At 31.5% G+C, this 23,326-nt stretch overlaps 1 protein-coding gene across 1 annotated transcript in view; it reads left to right on the forward strand.

The window, feature by feature from the left end:
- The first annotated feature begins 1,352 nt into the window (after nt 1-1,352).
- Nucleotides 1,353-23,326, forward strand: part of LOC106058513 (histone-arginine methyltransferase CARMER-like) — a 68,118-nt gene continuing 46,144 nt past the window's right edge. The window contains exons 1-4 of the mRNA XM_056031333.1: nt 1,353-1,825; nt 8,513-8,635; nt 8,726-8,826; nt 15,193-15,297. Coding sequence (XP_055887308.1) covers nt 1,693-1,825; nt 8,513-8,635; nt 8,726-8,826; nt 15,193-15,297 — 462 coding nt within the window. The 5' untranslated portion in view covers nt 1,353-1,692. The remainder of the gene's footprint in view (nt 1,826-8,512; nt 8,636-8,725; nt 8,827-15,192; nt 15,298-23,326) is intronic.

Here is a 23,326-nt window from a genome sequence, read left to right on the forward strand (position 1 = left end):
ACTGATGAAGCTTTAGTTAGTTGGATTAGTTGGATTTGTCAAAAAGGTTGATTTAGTAGGCCTACATTTTATATTGAACATTTTTTTTTTACATATTTTAACAATGATCTTTTGCACCTCCCTCGCTGTCTCACCCCACCCCCCTAAAATGATTAGATTGACCTAGGAACAGCTAGGCGTAATCATCTTTTTATTTTGAAGTAACAACTGTATTTTATAAGAAGATAACGCTATTTTTATAGCTGTAACTTAAACTCTCTTTTTTTCGTTATTCGTGTTAAACACCGTGCTTTAATCACACTATTAAAGCATATTCCACCTATATTATATATAAGCCCTAGGACCAGACAATGTATTTTAGTAACATAATAATAATGACAACTAATTATAATACAGCTTTAGTCCAGATGTGCTAAAAAAAAGTTTAATGCAACGTCGTTTTATCAGAAAAAGGATTTGATGACACTTTCTTTCTCAAAATCGATCAGCGCAGCGGAGTCACTAGGGTCGGTGTCACCTTAATCAACTTTCTCCAAGCATTTCCCAATAAACACTATTTGTTCTTTTTGTTGAACCAATACAGTGAGCTGATTACCTACTTTCATTGGTTGTTGCACAAATGTAAAATCCTTTTATAAAACCCCATTGTTTGACATTTATTAAATAGTTATTGTGTATTTTATAATGTCAGTTAAATAAAATTAGAAACAAACTAAACATCACATGAACATGTTTCATTTGTTATACTTTTATACAGAGACGGTATAACATTAAGCTGTGTTGTTCAAACTTCTACTATCATCTAGCTCAGAAAATGTAGTTTTCCGCATTCAGCATTTCTGAGCTTCAGAAACTCATTCTTTATAAGTCTAGCTTGTAGGCCTACTATTTCTCCTAGTAAGAAGTTTGCAGGTCACATGCAATTAAATTACGAAAGGGTGGAACTGGTCATATCTGAAATGTGAGAGACCAATTTTTTTAAAGGCAAAAGCTGCACTGTAAAACGACTGGATGTGAGCAAAAAAACCCACAAAAACCACAGTTTTTCCAAGACTAGGGGCACTAAGAGATTTTCTATTAAAATCGCCATGTACGATGACATTTAGAACTAGCATAACAAATAAGCAATCCATAGGATTGAAAATTGCTTCTCGATCGCTCAATTTCATCATTACACAAATGTTTCCAAAATGAGTTCGGATAAATATCAACTTTCCTTGACAAATCATTCAACCGAGCGAGGTACTGAATCTACTATTTAGACTACGTGCAATAGTTTGTGGGTTTTTCTTAGTATTTTAATACCTGTGTTCTGGGTATAAAAAAAATGAAAAGCAACCTTTTTTTTTTAAACAAAGACGAATTTGAGTTGAAGAGTTAGACTCTAAGCACTAGACTAGATCTAGATAATCTAGCTCCAAAATCTAGGCTAAAACTAGATGGTGTTTACATTTATGTATTCATGTCACATCAAATTATTTTGGCTATTGGCTCAATCTGTAATACATTATCTGGATCCAAGAGGATCTAGAGTAGATCTATAACAAGTAACAAGGTATTGCTAGCAACTAAGCAAGACCTAGACCTACTATTAACTATTCTATCACGAAGACTAGAATCTCAACTCTAATCTATGTAAAATCGTAAAAGTATTCATCATATCGAAATAAGAAGGAATACGCGCGCAACAAAATGGCGACCACGTTCGAAAACGTGCGATTTCATTCATATGACGAAAATGGAAGAATTACGGAACTTTCAGAAGTATTGTACACATTGGAAGTTATCGAGCAAAACAGCTCCCTGTTTGCAAATTTATACAACGGTAAGAATTTATTGTTAATTTATCGATGAAATAAGTCTAGGCTAGGCTCCTAAATTATAATATATTAAATATAAAATAAATAGAGTCTAGATCTAGATCTAGAAATAGAATCTATAATAATAATAATACATGTAATAAATGTAGATCTTAATTATTATTCTCTAATAACTACTAGATATCTAGATCTAGATTCTAATACTAGGGACCAGGGAGTTCAGTGATAAAATAGTTATTTACTTATATGCATTGAAACCACTTTAGCTAGATGGATAATTTTGAGATATAAATTATAATAAATGACACAAAAAGAATTTTGAAAATCGGATAATTAGTTCAAAAGTTATAAATTTTTTAGTTAATTATTTTGACCTCTTCTTTGCCTTTGTATTTTACTTATTTGTTTGTCCCACTTTTGGTTGTCTTGTCTTACATTGTCACTTTGAATTATTTTTTTAATCTATATAGATCTAATTATTATTTAGCTTTTAAATATATGTTTTAAGATACATTAAAATAAATATTTCTGTGATTTTTTAATGTTATTTAACTTTTAATTAACATTATGAAATAATATTTTAAGTGAGAAAATACGTTCATCTGACATGGCATTCATTCATTTGACCCATTTATACAGCCGGTAAGCACAAGGTGATTGGCTGGGCCCAGTCACGTGACCTACTTTTGACATCGCGAATGACTCGTAGGGAAAAAAAAAGAGGGCTGCGCGAGTGATTTGATTGGACCAAAATAAAAAAATTACTTTCATCAAAAGCCGCTGGAATTGTCAATACTTACAAAAAAACTAATTACACACATAGAATCGGCAAGTGATAAGCTTTAAAACGATGTTTGAAATTTTCTTAAGGGTCAACAGAATACGAAGATATTACAAAGAGAAAACTTCAACCTGCAACAGTTTCGTACACACTTAAGCTATCTTAATATTTCAAACAGTAATGGAAACGTCATCCATTTCTGCGTACAACGGTGTATCACATGACTATATACGACTTATATTTACAAGAGGCTTTTAAAAAGAAAATGGGATACCCTAACCTCGTTTCGCGGCGAAGTGGGACAAAAAAAAATACGGACGATTTTTCAGGCGGACTGAACGGCCTACTAATACTAATACTCTAACTCAGGGGTGGGCAACCTTTTTCAACAGAGGGCCGCAATAACAAAATTTGGGGACTGGGCGGGCCGCATATATATATATATATATATTATATATATATATATATATATATATATATATATATATATATATATATATATATATATATATATATTAGCAATTTTTTAAACTAATTATACGAATTATGTTTTTTTAATTTTGCTATTGTCTATTTACATCCAACATTTCACCACGAATGTATAGTAGTATTTGAAGTATATAACGGTTTACTCTCGTGCATAATGTTCCGGAACCATGGAACTAGCTTACTAGTTGTTTGGTTTTTTTGCAACTACTGTCAAATAAGCATCGACCTATTCCAACACTTGATAATTTTCAAACAAAAAGAAAATCTTATTCAAAGATGAATGTGGTTCCATAAAATGTGAAAGTATAGGTTTCTTAAAGGTGGATATACATCTTCTGGCTTCTGGCACCCATGAAGCTCCCGCTAAGGAACTGACTGGAACTTCTATTTCAGGTCATAATTTGAATGGAGGTATGTCATCTGGAGCTATATCAGCTTCTGCATTAAATGGTGAGCTGAGGGTATTGAAAACTGGTTTCGAGTTCTTGACGTCTTAAAATTTGCTTTAAAATTCCACAATCCAGGAATCCAAATAAGTCTTGCACTTTTCAATGATTTCCCTAGAAACAGTTTCTCCTTTCAGCTAATGTAAAATGATAAGGCCTTAATTTCGCTTGATGACCTCAAGAAATGGAATATCTTTGTTTAAAAAGATTTAAGATGCATATACATTTCATGTGCAAACAACAAATTGCAATGCTTCCGATGATAAACATGAAGTCTGTCTTCAACTCTTCATTAGAAATATTAGAAAAGGTCACAGTCAATGTCCATCAAGGAACCTAACAATTTCTTCCTTGTTATTCCATATTGATTTAATGATTGGCCAGCGGATACTACTGTGTTACCGAACATTGGGATGTTTTAATTCCAAATCTTCTCGTACTTTTCTGAACTGCTAGTTGAGACCAGCCTTGGATAATTGGAGGCCATAGTCGAGGTATTTTTGGTAGTCCCGAATAAAATAGAAAAATACAAAATAAGGTGACAAAACTATGATTATGGAATTAAAAACCTAGTGTACTTCAAGTTTCGCTATTCCTTCTGTATAATATTAAATTATATATCCTGTGTGAGGCCCCAAATATTCATGGACCAGGAAAGCTGTATACTTGTTCTATTACTAACATATAGTTATTTTCCTGTATGTCATTAAATGTTTGAATTCAATGTAGCTTTCTGTAAACTTTCCAGTTACTATTTTATGGTTGGGATATTTTCTTTATTTTATTAAAAAAGGCTGTTTTTCTCAGTCAAAGGTCCATCATTTGTTACCCTTTTCATATAGTACAAGCCAACCCAACTTTTTCAACAAAATTCTTAAAAGCATTGAATTAATACTGGCCTGGGCTTATGTCTTTTACTGAATTGATCGAAATATTGCTATTAAATATAATGTTTGTTTACTTTAAACTTTTTATAAGGACGTTTAGAGACAATGTTTCTTTTAGCCTCTTCATTATAAGTGATAAGAATCAAAAGTTTCAACAATTTCTATAGATATTTACAATTATTTATTTTTAATATATTTGCAATTTTATATGTGTAATGTGTGGGCACACATGATTTATTTAGGTTTCCGCGGGCCGCATAAAACACATCGGCGGGCCGCATGTGGCCCGCGGGCCGTAATTTGCCCACCCCTGCTCTAACTTAGTCTAAGTTATCAAACCTTACTTAGCAGGACTTAGAGTTAGACTCAGTTAGAGTCTTACTGATTACTGTTACTACTCTTAGTCTTAGTGACTAACACTAGCTATTAGACTCTAGATCTAGCTAGATCTAGTACAGCAATAACACTCAGTAGTAACAAACGTCTAGGTCTAGTAGTTAGGCTAGTTCTAGATTCTAGTCATTCTAGATCTAGTCTAGATCAAGAGTATTCTAGAGTAATCTAGTCTAGTAGTACTAGAATCTAGTAGAGAGGCGAAAAAAAATTATCTTTGAAAAAACAATTTTTCGTTAGTACTTCATTAAAATACTTAAAAAGAACTTTCTAATGGTGTATAAAATAAATTATGACATTTATGACTCTATGTTTAACAGTAAGGAAGTTATGATTTTTTTTGTGCCGTTTTGACCTAACATTGGTTGACATGGAAAAAGTGATGAGAGAGCTTGTCGCTGGCTCATCCGGTGAGACACACCCCCAAGGTCAAAAGTTGGAATTGAGTTTCGTAGACGATAGATCTACTTATTAAATAAGAAATTTAATAGTAGATCTAGTATTTAGTATTCGTAGTAAATTTTTTTATATTTATGAACTTCAATTGTTTAAAATGTAAATATTGATGAAGTAAACAAATTATCGGGTCTAGATCTACAAGAAATGTCAGAGAGGCGGGGGACAAAATGGCAGCGTTGTGATGGCAGAAAATAACAAAATATTAAAAAATTGGGATCAAAATCACCTGAAACAATTTTTTTTCAAATGCGTTTTTTAAAAAATTGCTAGGTAAATAAAACCTGAAAAGTCCATTGAGGTCAATGTTATTATTTTTTTTTAAGTTTGTACGATGTTGACGATAGATCGATCTGAAAATTGGTGGGAATATAGCCAGACACATGTACTATTAGCAGGAAAAAAAATCAACACGGTACGACTTTTCTGTGATGAGTATCAGCAAAAATAAAAATGTATATACTTTCAATGCAAAATATTTCAATAAATATTTTTTTTTTTTTTAAATTGTCAAAGACAAAAATGTTCTCCATCATCAAAAGTAATCGAATTCACTCTTTTTAGCAATGATATCTTAACAAAGACCTATGCAGCAGTAAGGAAAACTCTTGTTTCAAGTTTTTACATCAAATTACGTCATTTTTTGGACACCGGAATTTCTCCTCCCTAAATTTAGACCTAGTCACCTAGGTCCTAGACTCTTCATTCTAGAATACTCTACTCTCTAGTAGTAGATGAATGATAGTAAAGTTAAAAGTAGAGATCTAGATTCTAGATCTACTATCTAACAGTAACACAAACAGTGCCTAATTCATTATGAATGATTATGGCAATCATGGTGTCGTCATTACCATATGGCAGAAAACAGATTTTCCATTGAAAATGCATTTTTGGGATAAAAAAAGGGGCTGCAAAAACCTTGGATTTCAAAACTGGATCTTAACTTTTTTCCCTCCCGATACCAGGTGTTTATTTTCACTATTTATCACTGCAGTAACCTTCGTTTTTTTTGTGTGTGTTACATTTGGCTCATTTTGAAACTCGTTAATTTGGATTGCATCAATTCATTGAGTCATTCGCGCAACATTCATCTCTTAACTAGACTAGAGATCTAGATCTAGAACGTGACCGATCAAGTTGTAGTTTTATGTAGAACAATAGTCTGTCTAGTCTAAAATCTCCTAAAAAAATGAAAATTCTCCTAAAATATTTTCACAATTTTTTTAAAAAAGATAATTTTGCGTATTTCTTGTAAAAAAATGTGAGGGGGGGAAAACAACAGCCTTGCAGGCATTCTGATCACATGATGTAATGGGTTGGCTGTGTTAATGAGCTGACCAGTGACGCGTCTACACTGCCTTTCATGCACTTGTGAAGCGCGATCTTGTGATTGAAGATGGCCTTATCTCAAGCAAGCATTTCACCTAGCATTATTTTTCTGAAGGCGGCGTAGAAATGGTTGTTTCCTTTCATTGTTACGACTGAAGACACATTAGAAGTCAATTACCGGCCTAATGTGTAGGCCACACCCTTATGGTCCCTCCCTCACCGAAAATCTTCATGTAACAGTAAGAGTGACTTCGTGTGGAAAGTCTGTATAATATCATTTTATCTTTTATTATATTATATAAATACAGACATTACTTCAACAAAGAAAATGATTACATCCTACGGGTCATGCATGTTAGCCAATGACTTAAATTCTGCCAAATCACTGGTTTTCCTGGCTGGCTCAGGCAACCCATTCCATGCTCTAATATACTCTAATAGCACTAGGGAAGAAGGAGCACTTGTTCAAATTTGTCCTAGCATATGGAACAAGGAATGTGCTTTTATCTTTGTGTCTTTCTGAGTATTTTATTAGATTTTATTTTTGTATTTGGAGATAATGGTTCAGTGTTAAAGTATGATTGCTACTTTACTTTTGAGTCTTCTCTTGATCCTTCTTATCTAGCAGAAATAGTATCTAGATTTAGATCTAATGAAGATAATTTGCGCTTAACCTGAAAGCTCTGTGAATTTTAGTCAATTTAAGGATCTAGATATATCTAATGTCTAGATTGCTCTAGAAATACGCTAGATTTATGCTAAATCACTAGAATCTAGTGAAGATAATTCGCACACAGCTGTAAAAAGTCTGCGAATTTTAGTAACTTGGATCTAGAATCTACATTTACGGTAGATTCAGTGAAGATATTATTCGCGCACAGCCGTGATAAGTCAGCGAATTTAGTGACTTAGATCTAGATTTACAGTAGATTCAGTGAAGATAATTTGCACACAGCTGCGAAAAGTCCACGAATTTAGTGACTTAGATCTAGACTCTATATTTACGCTAAATGACTAGAATCTAGTGAAGATAATTCTCTCACGGCTGTGAAAAGTCAGCGCATATTAGCGAGTCTAGATCTATTGTAAATTTAACGAAAATATTTCGCACACAGCTGTAAAAAGTCCTTAGATCTATTTCGGTTGTAATTTACTTTGAAACATTGATATTATGCCTTTGTATCATCAAATTTAGGTTATCATCTTTTTTTCTCTTTTAAAATTGTATCTTTAGCCCCCGATAACTCAGAAAAAAAATTGTCACACATAAGCTATTCTTTCGTCAATTATCATGCTTCGGTTTGAAGGAGCCATGGATTAAAGAGCAGTTCTTTATGGATTTTTCGATTCATAAAAAAACAATAAAAACGAAAATATGATAAAAACATTATATTATCATTTTTTTTTTTTTTTAATTTTTTTTTTTAGAAATATCTCGTTTGCAAGTAATTATGTAAGAACATTTCATTGTTTTAACTCATTTGACCATTACACCTTTGGACTTTATTGTTGCTTAGAGGAGTTTTTATCATGATATCAGATGTAGGAATGTGTGAAACAGGTTTTTAAACCTCTTCATTATATGGCTAGCAAAGTCAATTTTTTGCCTATAGTGTGCAATTTTCTAGAGTTGCTCACAAACCTTTCTCTTTTTTTGATTTTTAATCAAACTTTTTTTCTATTGTGGGTCTGTTCTGAACTTAAAATGTTCGAAAGTAATTAATATCTCTATCTTTTTATCATGTTGGCGTTGTCTCAAATGATGTTCCAGATTTAATGGTTTCATAGTGACATAACTTTATTACATAAAAAGCGCAAATGCAATTGCTTGTTCGACAGGGATGAAATGAAGCAAAATTTCTAATAACCATATTTTATGTTTATGAAAAGCATTTTTCTCTCTGTTTATAGGTAACATCAAATCTCACTGTATTACTATAGGAAAGGAAACAGAGATAGCACGAGTTGGTAATAGTTCACTGGTAATCACAAATAATAACTGTTCAGTTCTCCTTACATTCCCAAGCATACAAGGTATTTTTATAGATTATTTAATTGTAATTTAATGTACACATAACATAAAAGTTTTTGTTTTTTAAAAGTATAATATGTTTTATTTTACAGTATTGAAAACATTTAAACACAAAATCTTCAAGCTAAAAGAAGGAATGACATCTGTCTTTACAGAAAGAACTGAGGAAGCCTCAGCTGTTCAGTATTTCCAAGTAATGTTAATAACTTTGTGCCATTGCTTAATTATGATTTATTATTTTTTGTAAGCTACGGATAATTTCCTAGAAATTGGAATTAAATTTGCACACAATCTGACTGAAATTACAATTATTCTTAAGAAGATTTATTTGGATGATGTATTAGCAATGTAATAATGTGACTATAGCAGAGTTGCTTACAAATATGCATCTTGTATATTTTGTATGTAAATGGACACAAAAATACCCTAGTACGGTTTATCATCTGAAAATACACATTTTCCCCTCTAAAGCAAAAAGTAAAATTTAAAAAAATAAGTAGTTCTTGCTAATCATATATATATATAGATCAGTGCGTAAATGCCTGGGGTATATTCTTATTAGATCTACCATGAGATAGTATCGCTTTTTTTTTCTTCCGCACACTCTTACATGCAAAGATTTAAATGTTTACTAGATCTTACTGATCTACAAAAAAGCAGAGTTCCTTTCACTGTGTCAGTTTTATATGAAGTCATCAAACTGATTGGGAATTAATTGATTGATTAATTTAATTAATTTAGACTGGATCTAGAACTAGAGATATTTTATAAAGTTAGGCACCTATGATAGAATTTATGTAAATCTAAATTTAGAATTAATATCTAAATCTAGATCTTAATAGATCTAGATTATTCTAGATTTAGATATAGATCTAAATCTTATTCTAGTCTATTTAAATGTGACTAGGTGTGTACTAGACTTAAATTAGAACTAATAATGTACAACTTATTACTATTTAGACTACTGACTAGGTCTAGTAGCACAAATCTGGTTTAATAATAAATTAAAGAAGCTCTGTAAACAGAAGGAAAACCTATATAGAAAATTGAAAGAAACTAAGGCAGAAAGAGTTTATAAAAAGTACATGATAATTAAACACCTAACCCAAAAAGTAATCAGACAGCTGCAGAGTGAATACATAAACAATGTAATATCTAAAGATACTAACTTAAACCTATGGTCATACATTAAGTCTAAGAAAATGGAAACAAGAGGCATAGCGCCATTAAAAGGAGAAGACAACTTAACTCATAATGATAATAAAACTAAAGCTAACATCCTAAACAAATACTTTGCATCAGCATTCTCAGCCTCAGGAGACAAAGACATATTACTTTATTTGAACCAAGTAGACAACATCTAGGAGATTTAGATAACTTAGATAGGAAGGAATCCAAAAACTATTAGCCAACATCAAACCGAATAAAGCATCTGGACCTGATGGTATTCCAGCTAAATTACTCAAAGAACTAAGTAATGAGCTAGCACCAGTGTTCAAAATACTTTTTCACGCATCTCTTAATCAGGGTAGAGTACAAAGGGACTGGAAAGAAGTTAATGTCACCCCTCTATTTAAAAAAGGAGAAAAATCTGACCCAGAAAACTACAGACCAGTATCACTTACCAGCATCACATTTAAAATCCTAGAACACATAATATGTAGCAATATCATAAACCACTTAGACAAACATAATGTCCTTACTCCATACCAACATGGCTTTAGGAAATATAGATCATGTGAAACACAACTAATAGGACTAATTGATGATTTTTCAAAAGGTTTAGATCAGTGATTCCCAAAGTGGTCTATATAGACCCCCAGGGGTCTACGAAGACTTCCAAGGGGTCTACGAAAGTGAAAAAACAAATTGGGGGTCTATGAAATGTCCGAGGGGGTCTATGATAATAGATTTCATATAAGCAGGTCGTGACTTTAATTTTTACATCCCATTAATGTAATTCTTCACACTAAATAGCAATCATTTGAATATTTATCCTGCTATTCAAACGAAAACTTGTATTTAATTTCAATATTTATTAAAATAACTTAATTTTGTCTTCATGTAAATAATGTTTAACAAAAAGAAATGTAGATTGTACAGCGTTGATTATTTAAAATTGCTCATTCTTTCCTTGTCAACCAAGCGGTTACCGATTGTCTTTTTTATGACGATAGGAAACTAATTACGCTTGAGGGTCATCTGCGACAATATCACCCAGATAAAAATATATAGATTTGAAAAACTTTTGAACATTCAAAGATAAAGTTCAGAATAGACCCACAAAATCTCTATTCAACATCATGGTGGTTTGTGAGTCTTACATTATCTGTTCACTTATAGCAAAATAGGGGTGTGGTGGTAGTGGTTAAGCGCTTGGCTTCCGTAATTGGGGTCCTGGGTTTGAATCTCGGCGAATTTTAATTTCAGGATTTTTACGGCTCCCCTGAGTCCACCCAACTCTAATGGGTACCTGAATTATGTTAGTAAAAGTAAAGGCGGTTGGTCGTTGTTCTGCCCACATGACACTCTGCTCGTTAACCGTTGGCCAAAGAAATAGATGACCTTAACATCATCACAATGTCTGAAAGGGGAAATTTACTTATTTATAGCAAATTGCGGAAAACTCCATAGGTAAAACAATGGTTTTTACCAACTGTTGTGGTTTTAAAAACTGTTTTACACAAACCTACATCTGATATTATTAAAAGAATTTCTTTAAGCAACAATACAGTTCAAGGTTGCTTCGGTGACATGAGTTATAAAATTGAAAGCTTCATATGTAATTCTTTGCAAACGCCATATATAAGTTTGGGCTCAGCAGCGTCACAGGTTCTGACAGGATGTAATGATGTGTGCTGCAAACTGCACAAGAGTCGCAGCTCCTTATTTTTCCTCAGGATTGACCCACAAAACCTTTCCCATGTTTGAGTTGCAAGGTTGGAGAGTTTTGAATTCAGTTTTACTTTTGCTAGGTGGGTAGCCAGCCAAGACTAATGAGCCCTTCCTGCTCGAAGCTTACTGGTTGAGGCGACAGTTACTCGCCTTAGCTCTTTCTCTCGATAGTGATAACATCTTCGCGGACTCAATATTTGAGCAACACGTGAAACACAAGAAATACACTAGAAACTCTTTGCGAAAATTTCCATAATGATACTTAAGGCCAGTGTGTTTAAAGATTCCAGCAATACATATTGCTATTTTAATTGGTTTTGAATTTTTGAATTTTATCAATAAAAAAGAGAGATCTCTAAAATCTCTAATATGTAGCTTTAAATTACTTTTTTCACTTTTCAATTCACTACAGATAGAAATTAGGAGGCGTTTTGGCTGAGCAGTAAAGTGCTTGGCTTCTGAACCAGGGGTCCAAAGTTTGAATCCTGTTGAAGACTTGGATTTTTAGTTTCGGGATCTTTTGGGTGCCTCTGAGGCCACACAGCTCTTATCAGTACCTGACATTAGTAAAAAAAAGTAAAGGCGGCTTGTCGTTGTGCTGGCCACATGACACCCTCGATAATCGTATTCCACAGAAACAGATGATCTTTACATCATCTGACCTATAGACCACAAGGTCTGAGAGGGGAATTTTACTTTACTTTTTGTACAAATAGAAATTATTTTTAAACAATGTTGAATTTGCAAAAATTTGAAAGTTAAGCAGGGGGTCTACCGAAAACCAGAAAACATGGCAAGGGGTCTACGAGACAAAAAAGTTTGGGAACCACTGGTTTAGATGATAGTGAGCAAATAGATGCTATCTTACTAGATTTTTCCAAGGCTTTTGCCAAAGTTCACCACCATAGTTTGCTTAAAAAATAAAAATATTTTGGCATTGATGGTTCATTGCATCAGTGGATTAAAGATTTTCTGATAGGAAGAGAACAAACTGTAGTAATAAATGGTTGTAAATCAACACCAATAACAGTAAGCTCAAGTGTACCTCAAGGAACAGTCTTAGGTCCACTACTATTTTTAATTTGCATAAATGATTTACTAAATTGCATTAGTTCAGGAACAAAAGTCAGATTATTCACAGACGATTGCATAATATATAGAACAATAAAAACAACACAAGATTCAGAAATTTTACAAAGAGAATTAGATGAATTACTGAAATAGAAATCAAATTGGAGCATGTCTTTCCACCCAGAAAAATGTCAGTTATTAAGAGTACCAAAAAGCTAAAACAAATTAATTCCACTTATCTTATTCATGGTAAACCAGTAACACAGACTAAAAACGCAAAATACCTAGGTGTTATAATAAATGAAAAACTGTCATGGAATCCACATATTGATGAAACTATAAAAAAATGAAGCAAAGCATTAGGGTTTATTAAAAGAAATTTCTATAAATCAAATAAGAACCATAAAACTAAAATGCTATTTAACCTTGGTTAGGCCAATAATATATATATATGCATCCTCAACTCAAAAAAATATTAAGAAATTGGAACAGACACAAAATAGAGCAGTGAGATTCATAACAAACGAATATTCACATTTGACTAGAGTAACACCTTTAGTAAAATCACTAAATTTAGAAAGCCTTCAGGATAGAAGACTTAAAAGTAAAGTAGCAATTATACATAAAACACTGAACCATAATCTTCAAATACAAAAACAAAACAATAAAATACTCCACATGGGCAGATATCACTGGTTTCAATTTTGAGCTTCCGGTACATGTGTTGTCGCATTCTGTTGTGTCCGGTCCTGAGTCGAAAGATTAGACGTTGGTCTTGTCGGGATAGCTTATAGTAAGCATCATCTTACTTGTGACTTGTCCATATCTCATTTATTTTATTTACAATTAATTTCTTCAATTCTTCTGGATAGAGTGCTGAGTTTATTTGTGAGTAGTTCTCCCACTCTTGGCGAGTGTGTCAGCCTTCTCATTTCCTTCTAGTTGTATATGAGATGGTATCCATTGAATAACAGTTTTTTTGCTATTGTTGTTGAGCTTTGTAAGTGCTGTTCTGAGGTTTTTAATATTAGAGGAATCAGAGTTTTGCAAGCTTTGGAGGGTTGTTTTCGCATCGGTTAGAAAGACCTTCTGACTGTGTGGGGAACTTGGAAGATTTGCTAGCATGGTAGCAGCTAGTGCTTCCCTTTCTGCTCTGTGACTGTCAGAGAGCTCTCCAGTTGCAATGGATTTTTCTAGTTTTCCTCCATCTGGCCATTCGATGAGTATTCCAGCTCCTCCATTTGTGGTGGCTTTATGGGATGAGCCGTCCGTGTAAACTCTGATCCACTGATTGCTAGGATAATTGGTTTGTTGAAAACAGTTCACTATTTCCTTGAGCTCTGTTGGTCTCTAGTCAGATTTTCTTTTTATGTTTTCAATATGGTCCCTTATAGTAGGAAGAGGGCTTTCGTCCCAGGGTGGAGATTCAACTGTTAATGAAGCTGCCTACAGATCTAGATCTAGATTTGTTTTTTTTTGTAAACCGCCAAAGTCAGGAGAGTGTTCTTTTATATTAGAAACAAGTTCAATGACTAATTAGGATTATCTGCATTGTTGAAAGTGATTGTAGAGGATGTCAAAGCTTTCATTGCTAACTATGCAAAGAATGGTCTGAAATAACAAAATCTGAATTTTTTCACAATGTGATAAAATATTTCCACTGTCTGTATAGCTTGTAAAGAAATTGCCTGTAAACAAAACTACTTTTATAGAATTAGATGTCACTGATCCAGCTTAGCAAACCGTAACATTTGTTTTAAATCTTATTTCACTTGTAACTAAAATTCACATTCTTTTGAATGAATCTTCTGTTAACGCTATTATGGAATGTGGAATACACTAGAGGCATTATGACCATAAAATCATTTCCAAGTGACAAGAATGGATTTTCTAGAAAAGTCTATGACAAAGACAAAAAGTGTAAATATTTTGACAAATGTACAAAATGTCTTATGCTGTGTTAACTTAAGGATTGCTGCATTTCGTGTAGAATTTCTTTAAAGTACACATTTCCAGGTCTGGGAATACATTTTTCCATTTTGGTATGTAGGCATCTCTGCTATAGTGATTATTTTGACCATATTCAGGTTGCAGTTAGTTTTCACCAACAACATATTTACATATAGTTATTGACACATAAAGTTTTGCATCTTGGTTTTTTAAGTGTGAAAATGCTGCTTCATTCAAAGATTCTTCTGAATACATCGGAAATCAAGATGAATAAGCCTCTGAGTTTAATCTTGATTTCTTCTTTCAATTTCCATAAGCAAAGACATTGTAACTTTCAGTAAAAAAAAACAAAATCTTTTCTGGATAACAGATTTTGATTAGGAAACAAACAATTGGCTTGAATTATGGCATTCAGTTCTGTCAGTTTCTTCCTGTCATTTTAATGTTAGAAACATAGTATCCCAAACTTAACCTATCCTCAATGCCATATTTGTATTGATATCTTTAATTTTTTTTTATTATTTTTTTTTTCTTTCAAAATTTCAAATTTTCATTCATTGCGTCAGGTCACATAAAAAAATCTCTTTTTATCAATTCTTATTTCTTTAACTTTTTTTTTAATGAAAACAATGTTCTATTCCAGTTTTATGGATATCTATCACAGCAACAAAACATGATGCAAGATTATATTCGCACTTCTACATATCAGCGAGCAATGCTGGCCAATCTTACAGACTTTCATGATAAGGTAATTACTGCTTTGGGGTAAAGTCATCTCATGAGGCATTTAGTCACAAAACATATTTCTGTCTCACTTCCTAAATAAATAGTATTACATATTTATTTAAGTACCGGTATATTAAACATTAAAGCATACAAATTATAAAGCTTTTTTTTTTTTTTTTTTTTTACAAAGCTTATATCAACTCACTCTGTTTGTCTGATAAAAAGTTTGTACACCTTATTTCTCTGGATCAAGTCGAAATTTATCACAATTGTTTCTTTTAGTTGACAACACAATAATCAATTTAAAAAATTAACCAATTAGTTAATTAACTGTTTCGTATGGTATCTTGAACAAGGAAAGAAATTGTACTTGAATGAAGTGGTAGGATAAGCTGAATGAGTCCTATTTATAGGTTGCGGCTTTAAAGTAAGTTTGAAACCAACAATAGATAACTATACAATCATCTATTTTCATATTCACCTCACTAGCAGAGTGGTTGGTATGTCCGCTTGAGGAGGCGTGAGGAATGAGCTTGTATGCGGGTCGTTCTCACCCCTTTTTTTTTTTTTTAAAAGTGATTAAGGTAAAATTCACCTATATAGGCCTTTCTCTCCCCCCAACCCCTCCACATTTGCCCAACTGGTCCAGATAAGTGATAGGATCACAGCTTATTGAGAAAGCTAAAAGCATGAAATAGTGCTAAACAAAAACAATATTTGTATTTGCATGGATTTATTGTTGTTGGTTTACATATATTACAAATTTAATTACATGACATCCAAACTAATTGATACAATCACACCTTGTATAAGCTTTTTTTTCTTTATTTTTTAAAAATATTTTTCTTGTTATAAACCTTATTTTCATTCCTTGTTTAATTTCTTATGACATTAAAACTTCATTCTGAGTAAACAAATATTTCTTCTTTTTCTGAAAAAATCCATTCTTGTCAAAATAAAATAAAACACAAAACAATAGTATACTAAGATAGGTATTTATGGCTGATAGGATCCTGGTACTTAAATAAATACAGAAATAAGGAATTTTTCTGCAATATATGACTAATATGCCTGAGTGACTTTTTTTTGTAGCCCTTGTACACACACTCTGGATACCAAAACGCTTTTGTCCTCTTATTGGACTTGGCAAGGGGTAGTGAATTGTTCATTCATTATGATTTGATGATGACTCGTTTGTCATCCAGGGGGCTGTGGGCTTGTGGTGCATGGGAGGGGGGTGAAGACTAAGTGATTTGCACTGAGGATTTGTACTACATGTCAATCTCTCACAACCTAAAGTCAACCATTTTCTGATTGCATGATTTTGTCAAAATATCTTGGAATGAGTCAGCTTTGCTGGGGATTGGCTTTTTGTCCTCTTAAATCTTACTAGAATGGTAACTCGATGCCCAATAAGTTTCCCCTCACTTAAAAAAAAAGGACTTGTCACACAGTAGGGCAATACTGTTGGTAAAGTTAATCCTTTTCATCATACTAAAGTTTGTTGCCAATCTGTATAGGATAGCTGTTTAACAGTAAGCTACACTCTAATTAAATCTGATGGTGAAAGAAGCTATGTGATGTCCAGGCAGAAGTGACAATATAAAGCATTTCAATTGCTGATATACTACATTTAAAACTAAACTGCGCGTGATTAACATTTTCAAAATATTGGTAACAGTTTATATTGTGCTGTTTGTGTCAGTTCAGTACAGTTGTTAATGAAAGCTTACTAAAATTAGACCATATACATACCACTCACTAAGGTTTCTTTTGATGTTTTCAATATATTAAAGACCAACTGGAGAGGTTTTGGGGTCAAACGCAAAAACCACTCTAATGCTTAGCCTATACTATTCTGTAATGACACTATAGTAAATAGTAGCCTATATATTTATATAGTATGCCTATGGTATAGTGGGTATAGTTACTATAGTGTGACTAGATTTAGAATCTAGATCTATAATTATAATAATTAAAGAGTCTAGACCTCTGCTCTATATTAGTGTAACATATATGTGTGTTGCTGGTCACTAAGATGTGAATTGCTATCAATGTGGTGAATGCTGGGTTCGTGCATCCTGGAGCTATACTTAACACGTAACTAAATAGTATAGATTGACTTGAATTCAACTGTAGCAGACAAAAATGATGTTTATTCAATAATAACAATATACAGCAACTTCTTGGTAGTTACACAAAGATAATCCTATGTATTGACATATCTGCATCACCACGGTATCAACTATACCAAATATACTAAGTCCTCTAGAACAATAAACTGATTTTTCAAAATGGTCTTGTAGCTTATTTTAAAATTTATTTTGGATAGAACTCGCGATTCTAAGACCGATGATACCAAATTTATGCATATAGCTCAAGTATTAAGAAAGTTACACGTTTTTTAAATCTCATTTTTTTTTTAAATTTAAATAATTATTTTGGCCTTCCAAACCCGTGTTTTTGAAGGACATTTAAAAAGAAACTACAAGGTTCCCAGAGATGAAACTTAGTAAAAACATGCAGGTGCACACCGAGAACACGCTCAGTTTTTTTCAAAGTTGTCAAAAAATGTTTTGAATTTATTTACTGATTTTGAATGTTGCATTTTATCATTTTTAGCATATTTCAAAAAAGGAGGTAAAAAACAAAAAAAAAGATTTTTCAAAAATTTGTAACACAAAAAACTATAAATGCTACATGCATGTAATATGTATCAAAATGTGTGGTATTAATAGATCTACAAGAATAAATTACTTTAACTAATATTTTATTTCAGTATTTTGCTGTACGTATAAAATAACATGCAATGGTTTACTAAAATTCTAAAATAAGTTTAACGAGCTTAAAATATTACAAGAACATAGCAATAACTATAAACTCTATACCATATTTTAGATACTATCTATAATATGGAATGACATATTTATGTATAGAGACCTCTGTAAGTGTATTGCAAACTTATAGTAGTAAAAAAGGCATACAATCCATAGATTTACTTCAATTTTTAGACATAATGATCTACAAAGCCATTTAGCTCAATGCTATTGTATTATTTCTTTTGAATCTTTAAAATATATAAGCTGATTTAATAAACTGAATATCAGAACTCTCTTTTTGTGCAGAAAAATGTTTAAACAAGACTTTTTTTTCTCTGCAAATTGAATGACCAGTATTTTCTTTAAATAAAGCTCAACTCTTCAAACTTTTTTTGACACATTCACTGTCTAAACAAAGAAGTCTTAATAAGAATATAAAATATAAACTTCAGGCTACTGAATTATACCATAGAAACATCACTCAAAAATATCAGTCATCAATTGTAAGTAGCAAATTTACACAGATAGGGTTGGATGAACTTGAAATATAACATGAAGTTTCAACTTTTTGTCTAAAATTCATTAAATTATTAACCAAAAAGTAGCTCCTTCAAAGTACATTTAAATAAATTAAATATAAAAATATGAGTACACTCCAAAGATACTGTGCTGTTATTACAATCTCAGCCATCAAGCAGTGAGAAGTTTGCCTAACAGATATAGAAAAACATTTGTATTTATAATCTTGCATCAGAGCAATGACATGTTGATCAAAATGTAAAGATTCATTTTTAATTAGCCACTTTCCATATGTTATTTATAATTTAAAGGGAAACTCCGATGGTTCTGACAATTTTTGATATAATATGTGTTTTGATTTATAGATTATGAATATATTATTCTTTTTTTTTTTATTTGCAAGAATAACTTAGTAATTGATGTTTTTGTGACATAATTTTTCTGCGCATCCAAAACAGTCAGATTTTCACTGAATTTCTGTGTGACGTCACAAGTGTGTACTCAAATCCTATAGATAGGGAGGCGCCAAGTTATATGAGGACGAGGAAAAAAAATTATCTTTGATAAAAATTTTTTTCGTTAGTACATCATTAAAATGCATTAAAAGAAATTTCTAATGGTGTATAAATTATGACTGTATGTTTGACAGTAAGAAAGTTATGATTTTTTTGTGCCGTTTTGACCTAACATTGGTTGACATGGAAAAGTGATGAGAGAGCTTGACGCTGGCTCAGCCGGCGAGACACACCCCCAAGGTCAAAAGTTAAAAAGTTGGAATTGAGTTTTGTAGACGATAGATCTACTTATTAAATAAGAAATTTAATAGTAGATCTAGATCTAGTATTCGTAGTAAATTTCTAGCTCACAAATCTGATTCATTTATATTTATGAACTTCAGTTGTTTAAAATGTCTCAGTAGTATCATTAATTGAATTCTTTGGCCTGGAAATCCAATGTATTGTTGGTACTGCACCTGGTATTAACTTCAATTTTTTTCAAATCCCATTTCCACAGCAATGAAGTTGCTGAAACAGCTTCTCTCAGAATGGTTTGAGCATAAACAGGAATTAGCTAATGCCTTTGTAAAATATTTGCTCTTCAGGCGAATAAATTTTTCCCATTTTCCCTTTAAAACTTCATTCAAGTTCATCTCTTGGAAACAAATGAAAAGAGACACTAATTTCTGTATCAGCATACTTGCTGATTTTATCTTTGTGATTGGAACTACTGCAACAAGCTGAAGAACAATATTTAATTTTCTTCAAGTAGAAATAGAGGTTTGGATCTAGAATATTATTTATAAACAATGACCGATTATAAATCAACGTGGAGACTAGATCTAGCTGTGAAGCGTAACAATAAATGCGATCCGATAGGTCTAGATCTAGACTAGAGAGGGTTATATAGGTCTAGATCTAAATTTAGCCAGCACCCTTGTGACGTCACGTTTTTAAAAACTAAAAACATCTCGCAGAACCCCGTTTTTTTGGGGGCGTGAAGAATTTTCTGTCTAATTTATTAAATCTAAAATTTTCAGAGCATTTAAGTAAAAAATGATATAATGTTTACTATTACAACTTTTTAAGCAGAATTTAAATATGTCAATAACTAAAATTTGAAAAACTATCGGAGTTTCCTTTAAGATTTTTTTTTTATTTTAACTCTTAAAAACCCTAATTTTTTTCTCATTCTACCGGAATTATTTTTTTTCCCCACAATTTTTATCACATTTGGCTTTTTATAAATGTCATACTGTTTTTTCTGGTTGTTAAAACATCGACATGTAACATAAAATTTTGTTGGAAATTTAATGTACTACAAGATAATTTATCTTTCATTATTATAGATAGTCACTGGAACAAAAATTAGGTAATTTCAGAGATGAAATTATTATTATTTTTTTTATTTCATCTTTTAAAACTGACTTTTTCAAGTAAAAAAAGAATATTCCAACAGTCCTCAATCATTATTATTGTATGAAATATTAAACTGTATCCAATTATCTATTTAAAAAACATAACTTTGTCAAACTTGATCAATATTTACACTTTTAGTGAGGTTTCTTTCTAGATCTACTAAGGCCTGGCTGGGGAGTCGCCTACTTTCGTTTACTACTTTTACTGGATCTAGGGATGAAAATCCCTTTCGTGATAACTTTCTAGCTCTAGAATCTCTATCTAAGTCTAAGTCACTCATGTCACTATCATTCATATCTAAAAAGATATTTAGAGCCTGATCAGCTGTAAAATGGCTAGAAGGCCTGTCAGCCATGATGTCTGATGCAAAAAAAATGAAAAATTCACTAGTCACTTACAAAAAAACAATATTTAGAACAATAAAAACAGCTTACATCAACAAAGTATCAGAAGGAAAAAACTTTCAAAATGGCCGCTCTAGCGTTTCCTTTAACCATTTAAGGGATTAAAAACGTGGATTAGAAAAGAAGTAAACATGGAAATAGTGATCGGACGCTGGAAGCATCATTACGTTATCATGGCCGGGGGACTGGACGCTGTCAGCGTCATTACGGTCTTGAAGAGTTAACTTTCAACACATTCAGCTTAGTCAATTTTTTCCTTCACCATGGTCAACCTTATAGACTTGTGTAGCTTAAATCTTTTAGATGTTTCATACCTTTTTTTTTCTTTAAAAAATAGTAAATTTTTATTAAATTTTCATGCAGCTATAACTACTTTTTGAAAGATAATATAATAATTAGGTCCTAAGATTATCATTGTTATATTTATTTTGGAAAATACTGCCATGTTGAGCATTAATAATTAATATAAATTGTAAAATGTGTTTAAAAAAATTAAGTTTACATAAAACTTACTTATCTAATGATCTTAAGTTTATTACAACATTCTAATCCATTTTGAATTTTAAGAATTAAAATGTATTATTATTTAATTTTTGGTGATTTTGTGGATATTTAATTAATTGGAGATTAATAAAGAGGTTTTGACTCATGTTGAGAATTTTGAACAGAGATCAGTAGTCTAAATATAATACCTATTGACTTACTTTATTAATGATAAAAGAAGATATGATCTTTTATTGCAACTAGAGACTATAAAGCTAGATCTTTTTAGATATCTAAATTTCTTTTATTGGACCTAAGCTAGCAATATAAAATAAAAATAATAATAATATAGGAGTTTTATTATTGAAATGGACATTATTATTATTTAAAAAAAAAAGCAGTTTGTTACTAATCAGTTTAGATCTATTATATTAGATCTAGCAGTGTATATAAAGCGATGGGAAGACAATATAAAAGAATGCTCCGGCCTGTCATTAAAAGAGATTCTAGGGAAAATAACAGAGGAATGGACAAAGACGTATAGTCATATAGATCATGTGTGGTGCCCCAACTTTTCATCAGACTAAGGGAAAGGTTAAAATGAAGTAGTGTAGGATGAGCTAATAAAATGATCAAAATGATGTTTAAAATCTAAAAGTGACATCTAGATCTATATAGACAATTAGACATATCTAGATCTATATAATATGTATTAGAATGTCAATCTAGATAGCCTGCCCTATAAGCTATTAGGCATAGGCTATTATAAATTGTTGATGGCTTATTTTTCAAAAAGTTCTTTGGTTTTAAGTTTTAACGAATAACGTGATGGACCTTCGTTCTAGATGTCTAGACTAGTCTAGACCAAGATCTAGATCTAGGACTAGACTCTAAGACAAGTCAAAACTCTAGATCTAAGTCCCTAGGTCTAGAACTTAAGATATAGATCTAGGGCATTGTCACACATTTACATTTAATTAACTTAGCGATGTCAATTATTTTTTTTAATTTACAATAATAGAAAATAAAAAAATATATATCTAATGTTCAACATCTTTTTCAGTTTACAATTTTTCTTACAAATTATATGTTGTAAATTTAATAAAAAGCAATATTCTACGACTCATGTGTTGCTAAGGAGCATTTGTGCTCATTTTATCAGACTACGCAAACAGGCGAAATCGTTATATTATGAGTCTTATTCTATTTAAAATGGATAGCATGTCAACGCTCGTTTTTAAAATAAAATTTACACACTCTTAAAGAAAAATGGACAAGCTCTTCAATGGTGACATTAACAAAACAAGTACGTGTCTTTATCGTAAAGCAATTCTAATTTTTTTTAATTTTTAAAATTTATTTATATAAAAACAATATTAATCAATTAGTTATTGGTACCATTGTAAATCTCTTTCATTTTTCTATAAAATACTCATGTTTAACAAAAATATTCATTTGTTGACATACGCCCCATTGACCATTGAACTGATTTTCAAATCTTATTTTTTTTTACACTTTAGTTTTTCTAAAATGAATATGCTTTTTTAAAATCTCAAATTTTTAGGAACTAACTTTAATGCTATATATACTATTCAAATTAATAGATATCTCCATTTTAAAAAAACACTTTTCAGTTCGTCTATAAGTGTACACATTTTTTTGATTTGGTGTTTTGTTTTATATGAGCTTCAATGCAAAATATCTGGAATGAATTGCCAAATGTTTATGTTTATTTATGAAACAATATATATTAATATTTTATGTAATATGTATGTTCCATATCTAAATTATCATTCTGAAATTAAATTTTTTGTGACTAGCATTTATTTACTTTTTTATTACCTAGTACAGGGTTCCCATTAGCTTATTTCATTTTGTAGTAAATTAAGCAATAGTAATGTTTATATTAA

The sequence above is a fragment of the Biomphalaria glabrata genome, chromosome 5, assembly GCF_947242115.1.
Source record: "Biomphalaria glabrata chromosome 5, xgBioGlab47.1, whole genome shotgun sequence".
Taxonomy (NCBI): Eukaryota; Metazoa; Mollusca; class Gastropoda; family Planorbidae; genus Biomphalaria; species Biomphalaria glabrata.